Genomic DNA, 15,788 nt, shown 5'->3' on the forward strand with positions numbered 1-15,788 from the left:
AATCCCTAAAAGCTAAATGTGGCAACGGTTTCAACTCCATTCCTGGCCTGCACCGATGTGAAGTGACGACTTCTCCGCGACGGAGCTCCGCGTTGTGTACGCAGCAAGCCTTGATTTGTCATGGGCAGCAGAAGTTTATAGCGAGAGAATTCCACCTTCACCTTCACCGACGACATCAGCTTCATCAACGTTTCCTCTGACCTCAACTTTGACCATAGCAATATCAAACATGGCAGACACATACACCGCAGTCACGCTGGCCGAGCGTCCCAAGGCCGACATCATTCCCGGAGAGACGTTCAAGGTGGAGGAGCGGCCGCTGCCGAAAGAGAACGACCTGAAGGAGGGAGAGGTCATCTTTGAGGCGAGGTATCTTTCGCTAGATCCGGCGATGAGGGGATGGTTGAATGGTAAGACCTCATTACTTCAATCTCATCTCCAATTGCTCCTTCTAGAAACCTCCTCACAGTCTCCAACTCACCAATTGACCGTCTTCGATGTCCTACCACGATCACGTGGTTCCCAACATGATCCTTGATTAGGGCCATAAAACTAATCTTACTCTAGATGTACGCTCCTACGTCCCACCTGTTCAAATTGGCGAGGTGATGCGCGGACTTGCTGCCGGCGTCGTCACTGCGTCCAAGTCTGAGAAGTTCCCCGTTGGCACAACTGCTACGGGAACTGTAGGATGGACTGAGGTGGCAGTGGTCAATGAGAAAGCGCTAGAGAAGGTCGAGATTCCGCGCAATGGGAAGTTGACTGATTCTCTGGGTGTGCTGGGTAAGAAATACGATATTTCCATTTTCCTTCTCAGTTTACTTCAATCATCACAAACCGTCCTAGGGGACTGGACATCTCGTTTCCCCCTGTTTTGCTCTTCTTTTCAGCCTAGAAGCTATGTTTGAATTGGTCTCTCTTCACATCGTCGCAGTATTCTGACACTCTCGCGTTATCTTTCGCTCCCCCAAGGTTTTCCCTGCGCTTCGGCTTCCAAACTCACAGCCCCCAGGAATGACCGGCCTAACCGCCTATTTCGGCCTCCTCCGCATCGGCGCCCCCAAAGCCGGCGAAACCGTCGTCGTCTCCGGCGCCGCCGGCGCTACCGGCTCCGTCGTTGGCCAAATCGCCAAAATCTACGGCGCCCACGTGATCGGCGTGTGCGGGTCCGACTCCAAATGCTCGTGGCTGAAAGAAGAGCTCGGGTTCGACGAAGCGGTCAACTACAAGGACCCGGAATTCGCCAAGAAGTTCCGAGATGTGACCAAGAACTTCATTGATGTCTTCTTTGATAACGTGGGTGGAGATGTCCTGGATTTGGCGTTGACCCGGGCGAAGAAGGATGCGAGGTTTGTGATTTGTGGAGGGATTAGCCAGTATAATGCGGTTGAGAAGAAGGGGCCGGCGGTAAGAAATACTCGTACTATCTCTTTGAATTTTGGTGAGGGCGCTACTAATTGGGAATAGAACTACCTCATGATCATCTCCATGCGCATCCGCATGCAAGGCTTCATCGTCTTCGACTTCGAGTCGGAGTATCCCGAAGCTCGCAAAGAGCTCGCGCAGTGGCTTGCTGAGGGCAAGATAAAGCGCAAAGAGACGATTCTCAAGGGCGGATTGAAGGAGGCGGACAAGGGACTCGTGCAACTCTACAAGGGCGTCAACACTGGTAAGCTCCTGGTTGAGGTCAAGCCGGAGAGCGAGCAGTCGAAGCTTTGAGCTCCGACGTGATGCAAAATCACGCTTCCCTTCTGGAGCTTTCAGCCTCTTGGTCTGAGATTCTCTGCGGGAATGCAACCAAATGGGATCGGTGGCGATCAGTCATGGTGATAGATCCGGTCCTGGCGGCCACTTCAACGATTCAATGACTTCATTCGGGCAGGACGATGTATCTTGTAATATACATTTCACAATACCAACTTTGTTCTTCCTGATCCCTTCCCCACAATTGGGTGCTTCTCTCATGCAACCAACGCGTGAAAGCTATTGCTCTTTCGGATGAACCTGAGCCATCGTCATGGATATCGAACTCAAAGGTCCCCAATCATGTCAATTCCTAACCCACCCTCCCACCACCCTCTCCTTCATCCCTCATTTTCCCCCACCAACCCCAACGCCCTCCCAATCAAGCCCCTCGCCCTCCCCGTCCCCTCACTATCCACAAACTCCACCACCCGCTCCACCAACCCCTGCGCATCAAACTCCAACGCAAACACATACGTCCCCTCATACCGCCACCCCTCCTCCTCCAGCCCCTCCGCGCGGAACGCCTCCAGCACCTCCCCCCGCCACACCACCTCGCTCGTCGCGAACGCCACCACGGCGTTCCTGGCCGGGTCCTCGAAGATCTCGGTGGCCGTGACGGGGAAGGACGCCATGACGCGGGCCATGCTGGCGACGTGGGCGAGGAAGGCGTCGCGCGTGAAGGGCGCGTGGATGGCGACGGAGGGCGGGGCGAAGGAGTGGTGGTAGGTGGGGGAGAGCAGCGGGCGGAAGGCGGCCGGGGTGAGGGGGGTGAAGGCGGCGAGGAAGGCGCGGGCGGCTTCGAGGCGGGGGGACATGGTTGGTTGGTTGGTTGGTTGTTGGGGAGGTTGGTGATGGGTTGGGGGTTTTCAAAAGGTGGGAAGGGTTTGGAAATGGTGGGGTGGGTTCAGAGTCTGTGAGTACGTATGGAGGGGAGGTGGGTATGATGGTTTATATGTAGAGGGAGTGGGTCTGGCGGAGTTAAGAGGAGTTTAGGGGGGATAAGAGGTTGACCGTTCAGTAGAACTAAAGGTGGAAGAGGGACATGAAAGGTTGGGTCTGCCCAGTAGCCGGGAGATGTGAGGGGGTGCTACGTAGGAGCTCCGTGGGCTCTACAGAGGAGTTCCGTGTAGTATGTAAGCATCACGTGACCGGATTCTTTTTTGGTTGCGTGTCTTCTAACTTTGTGGTCTGGTTTGTGGGGTAGGAGATGTTGCAGCTGGAGACTCAAGGAGAGAGTCTAGAAAGATGGGGTGCCTCGGTATATAAGCTCTGAAACTTGCGAAAGAGGATGTGGTGAATGTGGTATAGAGAGGATCACTGGGGGTAAGAGCGAAGAAGAAGCAAAATTGTAGCAGAAGATACAGTACTAGGACATTGTTCTGCGGATTCACTTTTGCCCGGGGTGTTGAGTTCTCTTGCTAGATTCTGATAACATGTTGAAAACGCCCCAAACAACGGTAACGCAGGTCAATCAGAAGCGTGCAAGACAGCTCGAATTTGCACTCTCTAGGCATGCACATCTCATCCGGGTTTTCGAAACACAGCGAAGTACCGACAGTGGCGACCAGGAGGCTGCTCTGGCACTGTATCTGGCCGTGTTTGGGTTTGTGCGGGAATGGCGTGGACGACGCGGTATGGACGGATTCGTTATCAACGAGTGGGTCAGGGAGAAGAAGTGTTGCCCGTCAGGCTGATTCCAAGATTCAAGGATGGAAAGGGGTAGCACATATTCTTGCAAGCCTCGCCGGAAATACCTTGCCGTGCACAGCCTCAAAACTCCGCCTCGTCCACCTCCCTACCCCGTATCCAGGCACCATCTTCAGCCGCAAGCCACAAACACCCTTCTAGGAGATGGCGTCGCTTCTAGCGTCCGAGGGAGCCGCTTTCCACTCCCGCATTCTTCACCGGGCCAATTGTTGACTCTTACGACTGCCGACTCATCCGGCTACAAGAGGGTCGCCTGAGCGGGCCAACCGCCCTCCCTGCAACTTTTGGTGGCATTATAGTCGTATCCATACTCTTTTCGTAGATGATTACTATAACGCCACCAAAAGTTGCATGGAGGGCGGTTGGCCCGACCCCCTTGTATCAATAACGCGATGTATACCAACTATCACAAGGCACACTCAACACAGCCGCATAGGCGCCAATCGGTTGGAGAGACTGAAGGCAAGGCTACCTTGTTTAACGATGAGAAGTATATATCGTGTGTTACTTTGACCTTCTTTTCTACTCATCATTCAACTCCTCGCAAACCATTCCAGTGGCCACAAACGCGTTCGAAGCATCCAATACCTCGAGCCGAGTCCATTCAAACAGCTGTAAGAAGACTCAATCGCAGGTAGCACCATGGGCTGCTTCTCCTCCAAGCAGGCGACTCCATCGGCCTCCGAGCCGATTCCTATGGCCAAACCCTTCAACAACTCCGTCAAGGACCCTATCGCCAAACCACTCACTCCTCGGGAAGAGCCACCCTCCCCGTCAAGGTCTCAGAACCTACCCTCAAAGGAAGATCCTAATTCCAAAGAAAGCCCCAAACCTAGCAACCCGACCCCGGCATCCAATGGCAAGCGCACAGAATCCCCCCCGTCAAAATCTCAGAACCGACACTCAGAGGAAGAAGAACGAATTTCCAAAGCCAGTCCCAAACCTAGCAGTCCGACCCCGGCATCCAAAGGCAAGCGTACAGCCTCTTCCCCAGCCTGGAATCGGCCCATCCCAACCGTAAATCTTGCTTCTACAAACGATACTCTCATCCAGAACCAACTCGCCCTGATCTCGACATTAGAACCTCCATGTGACCCCCCCAGTCATCATCAGCATCATCCGCCGTCCGTTGATCCGGCGCCGAGCTCGACTTTATACTCTGGTGGAGTTAGTTATTCGCAGCCGGCAGTAGCTTCAACTTCGCATTCGAACTCTCATTCTACCTCTTATGGTGGTGGGTACAGTAGCTACAGCGGGGGTTCTAGCGGCCGTAGCGGGGGCCACCACTCCAGCAGCTATACGAGTGGAGGCGGAGGTGGAGATAGCGGAGGCTATACGTCGACCAGTTACTCGAGCGGAGGAGGAGGAGGTAGTGGTGGAGACAGCGGTGGATACAGCGGCGGTGGAGGCGACAGCGGTTATTGATTTCAGAGTAGGCGAAGTAAGGTGTATAGGATAGATGTCAGTGCTCGATCAGTGTATTACTTCGGTTATCTTAGAATTCAATATCTGAAAGTTTTTCTTCTCCACTTCTCCCACCATCAATATTTATAGCGGACATAAGCACACCTGATTCTTCAGTGTCGATTTCAAAAGAGTGTTCAATTCGTATCTCAGAACTAGAATTCAACATTACGTTTTAGTAGTGAAGGAGCGGTGAAGAAGGGACGTGGTACCTAGTCACGTTACTGCTTGCTTCTATCCTTTCAACCAGTTCTCCATCATCTCTCTCTTCTACTCCTACGAAAATCTTCTCTTCTACAGTCCTGCACAGTCCTGCGACATAAATTTGATCACTCTCTTACCACTGCTTGGGGTACCCCTATGAGCTTTCAGAACTCCGAACACAATGCCAATGACGACGCAGTGGGATTTGGGCAGCCTTTTGGCTAGTCGGCTACATGCTATTTGGGCTCCTCCTCACGGTGGTGTCGAGCGATCAAGAGTAGAACTTGTGTAGGATGCCCAAACTTATGACCTAGTACGGTACCTACTTTGCGATCTTATTGATACTCCACGTTGATGTCTTAGTAGTGAGTGCTCATCTCAGCCTACTCATTACTCACTCGCTGACCACCTCAGACTAATGATATCTTCGACCAACCTCAATCGCATCACTTGGACCCCCGCCCGAACAACCAATAAGCTCAACGGCAAAGCTTTCGCAATGGGGATATCTATTCCCTACCCGGGCGACTTATTCTATCAAGCCTTGCCCGCTGTTGCTCCGACCCACGAGGGATCCTGCCCCCCCGATAGTTCCTAGCATGAAGATTACGGTTTAATCAAGAGCTATGGAGGCACTGCGTACATCCCTGGCGCTCCACGTAGGAGTGCTGTTGCGGCCATGTGGGACAGGGGTGGAGTTGTGGTATCGATGGTGTAGTGGGATAAAGGATGGATGAGATAAGGAATGAAACTACTTAGACCCTGCTACGGAGAGGTTACCCTGAGTCTGGGGGAATGCGCTGAAAAGCCGAATCCAGACGTATGGGCCCGAAACAGTATTCTAACCAGGTCTGCATCCGAGCATTAAACGACCAGCATTGGTAGCTGGCTTTCTATATCAGCCACGCCTGGAGTGTGACGATGCGCGCAGCTAAACATTACCAACTCCAGCCTCTGAGTATATACGCCGTCAATATTACCCTCGAAGAAGAAATATTCCCAGACTTGCGTATCTCTTGAGTGGTGATGATGGATGTTCATGCGGGGAAGCGGGACGGGACGAGCCCCTGCAGTGGCGTCTCGTCTGGACAGCTGAACGGGCCGGCCCAGCTTCTCTTCGCCAAACCTCACCTCTTCCTCTTTCTCCACCATTCTAACGCGCTGTGATAGTTTTCCCCTGCATACATCGATATCTGAGCTATTCTGTGTACAGTATAGGAGCTATGTATCGTGTAGCCGACCTGCGTAGGCGCAACGTAAAAAGCCAGTCTCGACAACGCCGTGCATGATCTCGGCCAGGCCGATAGTGAAGAGTCTCAGATTATCGGTGGGGCGTGTTCTGGCTGTCAGAGTCAACGAATTGCCAACTGCGGGCTCTTGCATCGGCGTTCTTAGTCGCCCATCTCCGAGCTGAGACTGTCGGACGGCGTTCACGAAGATAGCTTCGACATGTGAGTCCCGAGGGCCTCGACCAGCCACAGCAATTCTAGCGCCTACTTCAGCTCATGTTGAGGTTCTGTGTATACCGTTGCCTCTAAGATAGTACGAGCACGGGCGCGAGAAGCTTGCATCTCATCAAATATTTAAACCCTTAGGTTCGCTACCACCGGGTCTCCTTCTCCTCACACCATTTCGAGTCGACTTACAGCTACTAACCGATCCGAAGTTCCCACGGATCTTATTGCCAAACCTTAAGATGATTATTCTGTGGTCGTCCTCGGACATGGGTAAAGCTGGTGACTCGGATCGCGATGAGGATTGGATGGCTGAAATCATCGAGGAAGTGGAGCATAAACGGGAGGGTATGCGATCCTATGTGAAAACGGCAGTCGACGGCAAAAAGGACGGCACTGAAGAAGGCGTTTACAATCACTATGTATATTCCTTCTTGATCACCTCGAAAGCGGGCTCCCTAGACCTGACTAATCCTCACTGCAGGTTCCTTACTCCCGGATTGCGGCGCAAATGATCGAAAAGACTAAGAACAAGAGTCGTGAAGGGATCCTCATTTTCTTGAAGCAACTCCAGGACTTGTTCAAGATTGGTCACCCGAACATCGAACCCACAGAGAGCCCGTATCACTTCAACCAGTATTACAGCGCTATGTTCGCATTCGTAGTGAGTTGCATTGAATACAATTGCTTTAGAATCAGACTATCTAAAACTGAACGAACAGTGCGATTGGCCAGAGAACATATTCCGCGGGGAATCACTGGGAGACGCTCAAGGTAGAAGGATCGACAAGCCTGTAAGTAGGCAAATTGATTGTGGAAACCTACACAAAGTTAATTACAGTAATAGATAAAACATTCTCAAATCCTCGACGAGCGCTTACGCGGCGCTCTAGACGTGCTCAAGAGCGAGCCACTCGAAGTCAATGTGAACGATACTGAGGGTGGGTGGGATTCATATGACGCCAGCAAGGGCTGGGACTGGGACCCTTACGGAATGGAAGAAGAGTCCTGAGCTTGTTCTGTCATGAACTCGTCCATGAGTGGTTGAGAGTAATTGAAACTTCGTTTCTATGCGACATGTATCTACAATCCCTTACTCATTCAATATTCAAGGCCTACTTTCTATCGAGTCCTCTGAGAACATTCAAATTCTTCGCGCGTACGAACACGATTTGACACTTTCATTCTTGTATCGAACCCGGTTGAATAAAGCGGAAACGTCTCTAAGACACCAACTATATTAGCGCAGAGTATCTGAGTGATCGACTCGCTTTTTTTTCGAGGTATTCTAACTTCTGAGTCTTGAAGTGAATGATCTTACAACAATGAGTCTCAAAGATCGCCCATACAGAAACAGCTACGACACACTCTCTATGCCATGTTATAGTTTCGACCGTGGTTTGTCAAGAACGTACAGGAGGTGTTCGGACAAAGTATTCACCGCCCCGACTCTGCCAAGCCACCAGAATATTCTACGGAGAACCCGATCTCACCTCACCTCACCTCGCTCCATCAACCTTCAGCTCCAACGCAGCTGCCAAGCGACTTCGTGTAGTCAACAGTCTCGACTGCGGCTAATTGACAGTCGTGTTCAGATAAACGAAGATGGGGGCCTGAGGCGGCTGAGCAACCCGGTTCATCTCCAAGAGTTATGCTGACGCCACCAGTGATCACTTCTACGGATGTCTCCAATTTCTACTCTAGATTACCGTATTGCGGAAATACGATGGCGCTGATGCCTTTCGCTGACGAGACTTTCTCGCGTAGATTTGCCAACTTCGCTACAAGATTCTGATACCGTTAGTAACACGGAATGATTAAAGCATGGAGTTTTGAGTTTAGGATCATACAGAGATTTTAACAGACTCACCAATACACCGAAGCGGCATCTGTTTGTTGATTTAAAGCCACAGCGCAAGAATGTTCCGTACATTACAACCAGCTGGCCATTCTCACGTCGAGGGGGAAGCTAAGGTCACGGTCGAGCCGAGTTTCATGAGCAAATTTTTATTATGCCTTGACCTTTACGTACTAGAATCTTTATCAGCCTAGTCGCTACTGAGTAGGTACTATGATTTGAGACCAGCACGCATGTGGTAAATGCGGAGCACTTTCTGTCATTGCCTAGGTATTTCACGAGTACTTATTCAATTTCAACCAATCACAAGTCCCTAAGCTAAATCAAATCATGTGCGCCTCCTGCAAAACTCATGCCCCACTTTATTTTGGGTTCGTAAGTGCCAAGATGGAGCGATGGCGGAGGCGGAGAGCGGGAGAGGCAAGAGGCTGAGCGGACTTGGCAAATTTCTCAGCCCCAGTACTACCCAGTAAGCTTACCTTTTCTGCTCGCAAAGCTGTTACCAAGATCATCAAGCTTAATTCTAAGGTTGCAGTAGTGTTCTAGTGGCTGTGCACCTTACCCATCATTTCTCACCCCCGCAGCTGCTAACATCCGGAACGAGCTGACGATGGCAATGCACAGCTCCAAGAAATACTCAGCTCCAAAATTAGACTATGGAAGAAGTGGCTCACGATCAGGAGGTATAAAGAGTATCCTGCATCGCAGTTGAAAGACCATCATCACAACAGTTCAACAGCCCACTACAAAGCATCAACCATCTACTACTACTTCATCACTTCATCAACTCTTCAACACTCAAAATACTTCACATCTATCCTTCAAACCAACCACCCACCAACATCAACATGAAGCCCTTCGCCGCCATCGCTTTCGGCCTCGTCGCCGCCGTCTCCGCCATTCCCACTCCGGCTGCCAGCGTCCCTGCCAACGTCACCTTTTCCCTCACCAACGATCTGACCGGTGCCAACGCCGCCGCCACTATCCCAGGCAATGGCGTTGACGTCCCGCTAGTCGACCTCTTCCTCGGCACCTCCGTTGCCCCCAATGGCCAGATCCTCGCCACCAGCATCCAGTTCGTGACGCTTCCTCCCAATGTCTTCTCCGCCTGCGTCTTCGACCTCGACGGCCGGGCTGTCGTCATCAACGACAAGAAGACCTTTGCTGATATTGACGGCAACCCCTATGCTGCTATTCCTCAGCTTCTCAACGGGGTTACGATCAACTGCCAGACTAATGGAGTTGTGGCTTAAGTGCCTTTTGGTGTATTGCATTGCGATGGTGGAGCGGGGAATTGCATTTGTTTTTGGCACAGCATCTATCGGTTGCATTGCATAGCGCTGTGGTTTTTGTTGGGCTTGCCTTTCTACATTCTTTGATCTTTATGTAGATGCATTATTTATACAATTAAGACTTTATTCGTCTTGTGTGATCTTCTGTCTCTTCAACCTTGTAGCTACTTCTTGGTTTATTTTGACAGTTGTAGAGCTGTCTCTCTCAATAGCAACAATTTACTAAGTGGATTAAGACCACTTCTATAATCTAAGACCCATAAATAACATCCTTGACCTTTAAATAGGCCAAAATGCGGGGTGCCGGAAGTGCCTGCAGCCTCCCACAGCAGCTCCACATTCTCGGCCCCGCCATCACCGAAACGGATATATCAACGAACCATGGTTCCTAACATGTAAAAAGACTTGACCTCAATCTCATAAAGTCATCCCAAATCTAAACTCAACCATCAAAAAGTCTCCTAACCTTCCTAAAAGCCCAAGATGCCCACCAACTGGATCCTTGGCGATCTCTTCACAAGAGACTACGGCCACGCTGGCAGCATCGCAACCCTCTGGGCGCAGCGCTGGCACTTCCCCTGCAAGCGCGGCGTCTACCCATTCCACGACGGCGTATTCGAAGACTTCGAGCCCATCTTCACCCACCTCATCGCTAAGGATATCAACGACCCCTATTCGGACGCGTACACCTCCGCCTTCCTCCCCGCCGCCGACGCGCTTGTCGCAAAAGCAGAAGGCGCAGAGAACTCAGACAAAGCCCTCGCCATCCAGTTCTACAAGCGCGCCAACGCGATCTATAGATTGGCGAGGTTCCCCTACATCAGCGGCGACTTGAAGAAACAGGTCTTCGAAACCCAGAAGCGCGCGTACCTCCGCGGTGCGAGCCTTTGGGATGTTCCGGTCACTGAGACGGTGGTACAGCATACTCATGCTGGTACTGGTGATGGCGATGCTATCCCGCTCTACCTACGCATTCCCCCGACCGCTTCAAAATCCTCGCCTTGCCCGGTTGTGCTGTTGATCACCGGGCTCGACGGCCATAGGCCTGACAACACGGAGCGCACGGAAGAGCATCTGAAGCGCGGCTGGGCGACCGTGATCTGCGATATCCCCGGGACGACGGTGGATTGTCCGGCGGCGAAGACGGATCCGTTGTCGCCGGACCGGCTGTTCACGAGCATCTTAGAATGGATTGCCTCTCAGCCGCAGTTTGACAGCAAGAAAGTGCTCGCGTGGGGCTTGAGTGCAGGCGGCTACTACGCCATCCGCCTTGCGCACACCCACGCCTCCTCTCTTGTTGGGTCCGTCGGGCACGGGGCAGGGACGCACCATTACATCGGCCGCGAGTGGCTCGAGCAGGTTGGGAAGCACGAGTACCCCTTCGGACTGGAGCGGGCGTATTGCGAGAAGTATGGGTATGAGAGCTTTGAGGAGATGAAGGAGAAGTGTCAGAAGACGTTTAGTCTGGTTAGTGGAGAGGGGGAGGGGGTTGCGGTGGTGGGGAAAGGGTTACCGAGTTGCCGTTTGCTGCTGATTAATGGGGTGTTGGATGGGTGTATGCCGATTGAGGATAGTACGTTGCTGATGGAGTATGGGACGCCGAAGGAGGGGAGGTTCGTTCAGGGGAGAGCACATATGGGGTATCCAGAGGCTAATTCGTATGTTTATCCATGGATGGAGTCGATTCTTGTTACGGCGAGTTGAAGGGGAAAGCAAGAGTAGGGAGGGGAGGGTAGGATATTTTCGGTAAAGCAGCTAATTTACCGCTCAAAGGGTCAGAACCAACGCTACGAAACATATGCCACTGAAAGGCTGCTTTGAGGCAGAGTATAACCCATCATCTTCACATATGTAATCAACTCGTTGAAGTTAAAGGTAAAAAGAAAGACCAACCTCTCAATCTCTACCATATCACCATCTCCATCCCTCTGCTCACTCTACTTCCTCATCCAGCCCCCTCACCGGCTGCGCTCCACTCCAATCCATCCGCCCACTATCCACCATCTCACTCCTCATATTCCGAAAAGGGTTATACGGCGGCGCAACCTCTTCGTCCGAAAGATCCGCCAACCCATGGATCTGAGACCGGTAATGATTCCTCGGCTGCACAGCAGGTGCTAGACCACGAGCTACCATAGCCGCACGAGGCGCATTCCCGCCCACCCCCCTAGAGGCAGCCGGCGCAGCATACCTTCCCGTAAATCCCTCCCGCTCCTGTGAAGTCGGCATCCAAGACGGCCCGACACCTCCAGTAGGCGCCCTGTAACCTCCTCCATACGCCCCAGTACCAGGATATGCCGCCCTCATATTACCTGTTGGCGCAGCTGCGGGCTGTCTCCGAGCCCCTGGGCCTTGCATTTGGTCCCGCCGCCCAGTCAAGTCCTCGTAAGCGCGAAGTCGGTGCTCGGTCCTCCTCGCTAATTCTTGTTCTCTGGCTTCTTGTCGTATCCGGGCTTCTGCGGCGCGGGCGCGCGCTTCGCGCATGTCGCTAGCACCGGTGGGGTTGGGGCGGTAGATGTTGCCGCGGGCGGTGTGGCCTGAGTAGCGGAAGTTGTTGTCGGTGGGTTGCATTTTGGGGATGAGGTTGTGATATAGATGATGAGTAAAGGGGGTAAGTGCAGTGTAGTGTTTCTCAGAGGTGTAGTGGTATTTAATAGAAGGGACAAGTGCAGTATGCTTGAAGAAAAGGATGTTGGGGTACTTGAAAGTGTGAGTGTTATGGGTGTTTGGGTACTTGGAAAGATTGAAGATTATACAAGGAAGAGCAGTAACAGCAGGGGAGTGACGTGGTAGTACTGCTGGCAGTGGCGAAGGTATAGTGAGTACTCAGCGGGCCTATGGACACTTTACGTTGTCGAGCGTAGATTTGTTGTCCTTGGTGCTAATCCATGATCTTCCTCTCCAGCAATATTGCGTAGAAACAACACCCCGACTACCCCGTCCTGATCGTTAGTGCTCCATCAATCAAAACACTGGTAATCCTCAATCCCTTCCCCTCCCCTCTCCCCACTCAGCAACGACGGACACTTCCAGGCCAACCCCAGATCTGGGCACGGCTCGTCTGGACTAGAAATAAAGATCTAGGCCATTAGCTCCGGGTAAGTATTCACTATACATACATACCCTAAAAACACCCCAAAGCACCGCTAATAGGCCGCGCCCCACAAACAGGGCATGTGTCGCTACTTGCAAAGACCATACACGTCTTGTTTTGCAGCTCTCAACACAGCCGGGAAATGCTCAGTTGCTCACTTCAGCGTCTGTGGACGGCTCGTTTTGGACATGGAGTGGATCACTGGTAGCCTTGTGCGAGAACACTTTGTGGGAGATGTGGCCGAGACAAACAACACAATACGCGGATTTGCCTGGTTCAAAGATTATATAGTGATTGGTTCGATGAATGGGCTACTTCAGGTCTAGGACCGCCAAACAGCTGAGTTCTGCTTCGATCTGAGGGAGCACGATGAATCCGTTTTTCAGCTTGTAAGCCGTGGAAACCTTTTCGCAGTTATTGTGGATGGTGGCGAGAGGTATAAGTGGTTAGTCGAGGTGTACGATATGATAGCGCTTGAACGGGGGCGGCCGAAGCATACTTGCTAATAATCAATTAAAAGGGCGCTAGTACCTGTACACCCCCTTTTTAGTAGTTGTACACCCCCCTTTCTAGTAGTTGTACACCCCCTAAACCCCTGTCGTTTCACCGCCCTCTAATTGGCTCGGAGGCCCGGCTAGGGCCTCCGATTCGCTCGCTTAATTCGCTTACCAATTCTAAATGCTCACTCCAAATGCGGCGTGTACACAAGCAATCACCGCCTCTTCCTCCACCTCCACAATACACCTCCACAATACACTCACCATGGCCCTCCAGCCGCCACGGCTAGCGTACTACGCTACAGCGGAGGAAGCGCATATTGCTCTACAAACGCACGCCTTATTGCAGGGCTACGGGTTGGCCAAATATCGTACCAAACCGGACAAGACTATAGCAAAGACGACCCGAAAAATATGGTATATGTGTACTTTTGCACGCCTTCACGTGCCTTAGAACCGTATACGTGAGACTGGAAGCAAGAGGACCGGCTGTACTATAAAAGGAACTCTCACCCGACAGCCCGAAGGCACATGGATGTGGGAAATAACAGAAGCCTCTCATTTTGGCTATAAAGCTATACTTAAAACAACAGCCTTGCCTGTACTACGTCGCCTTGAGCGTACAGAGGAGGTAAGGAAGGTTATTTGCAATAACCTTTCTAGTGGTAGTGCACCTGCAGCAATATATATAAAGCTGCTAAAGCAGGGGGTAAGTATTACAAAGGACAATATCAATAATAAGCGCAAATTATATAGGAAGGAACTCCTTAAAGGCCTTAGTCCTATCCAGGCACTACTCCACACGCTAGAAACGTATAGCAGCGATAGAGAGGCGGGCAAGTTCTTCTATAGCTATTTACTGGATGATGAAAACCGCGTTAATTACCTCTTCTTTGCACACCCACAGTCGATTGAGCTCCTTAAGTCTAACTATAATATTATCCTCCTTAACTGTATATACAAGACTAACCGTTTTAGTATACTGTTGCTGTATATAACGGGTATTACGTGCATAGGAACTAGCTTCGAGATTGCCTATTATTTTATTCCAAGAGAGAAGGACCCGAACTACGACTGGGCAGCACAACAGCTTTACGAGCTTTTCCAAGCGTATTTGCTACGCCCACGCGTTTTCTGTATAGATAAAGAAGCCGCGTTAAAGAAGGCCCTAAGAGCTAAGTGGCCGGGTGTCCCGCAGCTGCTGTGTATATGGCATATTAACATAAACTTTGTCACCAAGCTAGCTGAGGTCTATAAGGAGGCACCTACGTACAAGGCAGGCAGCGCACCTCCTACACCTATAACAGATGAGGAGAGAGCTGCTGTACAGAAAAAGGAACAGGACAAAAAGAGTGAATTCCTTGGCCGCTGGAGCGCTCTAGTTAGGAAGGTTAATTAGGATAAGTTTAAGAGTAAGTAGAAGAAGCTACAGGAGGACTACAAGGAGAGGTGGCAGCTGATTAAGTATATAGATAATGAGTGGTGGCCGTGTAGGTGGCAGTGGGCGTACTGCTATACAAAGAGCACTCGACATTTTAGTACAGTGTAAGTGTTTGCTTATATCCTATTTCTTAATCATTCTTTAAGCTATGCTCTTGCCCTCTTCAGCGCTGCTTATTCTATACAACTGCAAACCCCTTATGAAGTTTAGGCTTTAAATTCGCACATCTTGGTGTTGAGTTTTGGGTCGAGCAGATGCAAATTTAGGTGTATAATGCTAACCGATCACAGTGTTACATCACGGAACGAGGGCGGCCACGGCACGCTGAAACAGTACCTCCAGGTCTCTACCGGCCACCTATACAATGTTCTCCTTAACATATTTAACCTTATACTTAATAGCCAGGCTACATACAAGGACAAGAAGGCCTCGCAGCATGCTCGGTGGCCTCACGACGTGAATTTACCGGAATTCCGTGACCTACGCTTCAAGATTGCACCGTACGCACTACGCCTTCTCGAGCCTCAAGTACGGAAGGCTAAGTCAGCTAACTACCAACTGTGGGGCTATACACGTACATTTGAAATGATCTATAGCCTCCCGTGTGCGCATACGCTGCATAATCGTCTACACCAAGCACTAGGCGTCGTTGAGGATGGTGTGCTACGTATACAACCACAAGAGATTGATCATCATTGGTAGTTTCACCGGCCAGATATACTTCAGCTAGCTATAAAGCTTCCATTTCACAACGTACAGGATCCGGAGGTTGTTACAATTCGTAAGGGCCGCCTAAAGAAGCCGAAGAGAGGCCACCATACAGACAATAGTACACAGAGAGAGCCATCAAGATTTGAGCGAGCTACGAGCACGGGTGCGGCAGCTACAGGTAGAAGTGTACAGAGTGGACCTCCAGCCATACCTCTAGGACGCATGCCCACAGCTCCGCCGCCAGCACCGCCTATTTCTGTAGTCCCTCGTCCAGCTCCTGACGCTCGGAATGCCTATCAGTCGACAGCTACACCGGTTGA

The 15,788-nt window shown here is 51.3% G+C and overlaps 7 protein-coding genes across 7 annotated transcripts; 5 read left to right on the plus strand and 2 right to left on the minus strand.

Moving 5' to 3' along the window:
- Positions 1-229: 229 nt before the first annotated feature.
- On the plus strand, positions 230-1,719 carry BDZ99DRAFT_487640 (NAD(P)-binding protein; the record flags this gene model as incomplete). The annotated part of the gene is made up of 4 exons (XM_033722851.1): positions 230-410; positions 568-783; positions 1,013-1,407; positions 1,468-1,719. 4 exons carry the CDS (start codon positions 230-232, stop codon positions 1,717-1,719), a joined length of 1,044 nt encoding a protein of 347 aa, XP_033577820.1.
- Positions 1,720-2,090: 371 nt separating this feature from the next.
- On the minus strand, positions 2,091-2,546 carry BDZ99DRAFT_351947 (uncharacterized protein; the record flags this gene model as incomplete). Its single annotated transcript, XM_033714525.1, has 1 exon — positions 2,091-2,546. A coding segment is annotated over one exon (456 nt), but the record flags the coding sequence as incomplete, so codon positions are not given.
- A 1,232-nt stretch (positions 2,547-3,778) lies between these two features.
- On the plus strand, positions 3,779-5,012 carry BDZ99DRAFT_462159 (uncharacterized protein). The gene has a single exon (XM_033719780.1). It carries the CDS (start codon positions 4,096-4,098, stop codon positions 4,876-4,878), a length of 783 nt encoding a protein of 260 aa, XP_033577822.1. The 5' UTR covers positions 3,779-4,095; the 3' UTR covers positions 4,879-5,012.
- Positions 5,013-6,770: 1,758 nt separating this feature from the next.
- BDZ99DRAFT_462160 (uncharacterized protein) lies at positions 6,771-7,803 on the plus strand. Its single transcript, XM_033719781.1, has 4 exons — positions 6,771-6,997; positions 7,060-7,239; positions 7,298-7,369; positions 7,423-7,803. Exons 1-4 carry the CDS (start codon positions 6,818-6,820, stop codon positions 7,585-7,587), a joined length of 597 nt encoding a protein of 198 aa, XP_033577823.1. The 5' UTR covers positions 6,771-6,817; the 3' UTR covers positions 7,588-7,803.
- A 1,355-nt stretch (positions 7,804-9,158) lies between these two features.
- On the plus strand, positions 9,159-9,793 carry BDZ99DRAFT_462162 (uncharacterized protein). Its single transcript, XM_033719782.1, has one exon. It carries the CDS (start codon positions 9,282-9,284, stop codon positions 9,684-9,686), a length of 405 nt encoding a protein of 134 aa, XP_033577824.1. The 5' UTR covers positions 9,159-9,281; the 3' UTR covers positions 9,687-9,793.
- Positions 9,794-10,134: 341 nt separating this feature from the next.
- Positions 10,135-11,609, plus strand: BDZ99DRAFT_462163 (alpha/beta-hydrolase). Its single transcript, XM_033719783.1, has one exon. The coding sequence runs from the start codon at positions 10,209-10,211 to the stop codon at positions 11,427-11,429; it is 1,221 nt and encodes a 406-aa protein (XP_033577825.1). The 5' UTR covers positions 10,135-10,208; the 3' UTR covers positions 11,430-11,609.
- Positions 11,610-11,657: 48 nt separating this feature from the next.
- BDZ99DRAFT_570162 (uncharacterized protein) lies at positions 11,658-12,296 on the minus strand (the record flags this gene model as incomplete). The annotated part of the gene is made up of 1 exon (XM_033727958.1): positions 11,658-12,296. The coding sequence occupies one exon, from the start codon at positions 12,294-12,296 to the stop codon at positions 11,658-11,660; it is 639 nt and encodes a 212-aa protein (XP_033577826.1).
- Between the last annotated feature and the right edge of the window lie 3,492 nt (positions 12,297-15,788).

Source organism: Mytilinidion resinicola (genome assembly GCF_010093595.1).
Source record: "Mytilinidion resinicola strain CBS 304.34 unplaced genomic scaffold BDZ99scaffold_8, whole genome shotgun sequence".
NCBI lineage: Eukaryota > Fungi > Ascomycota > Dothideomycetes > Mytilinidiales > Mytilinidiaceae > Mytilinidion > Mytilinidion resinicola.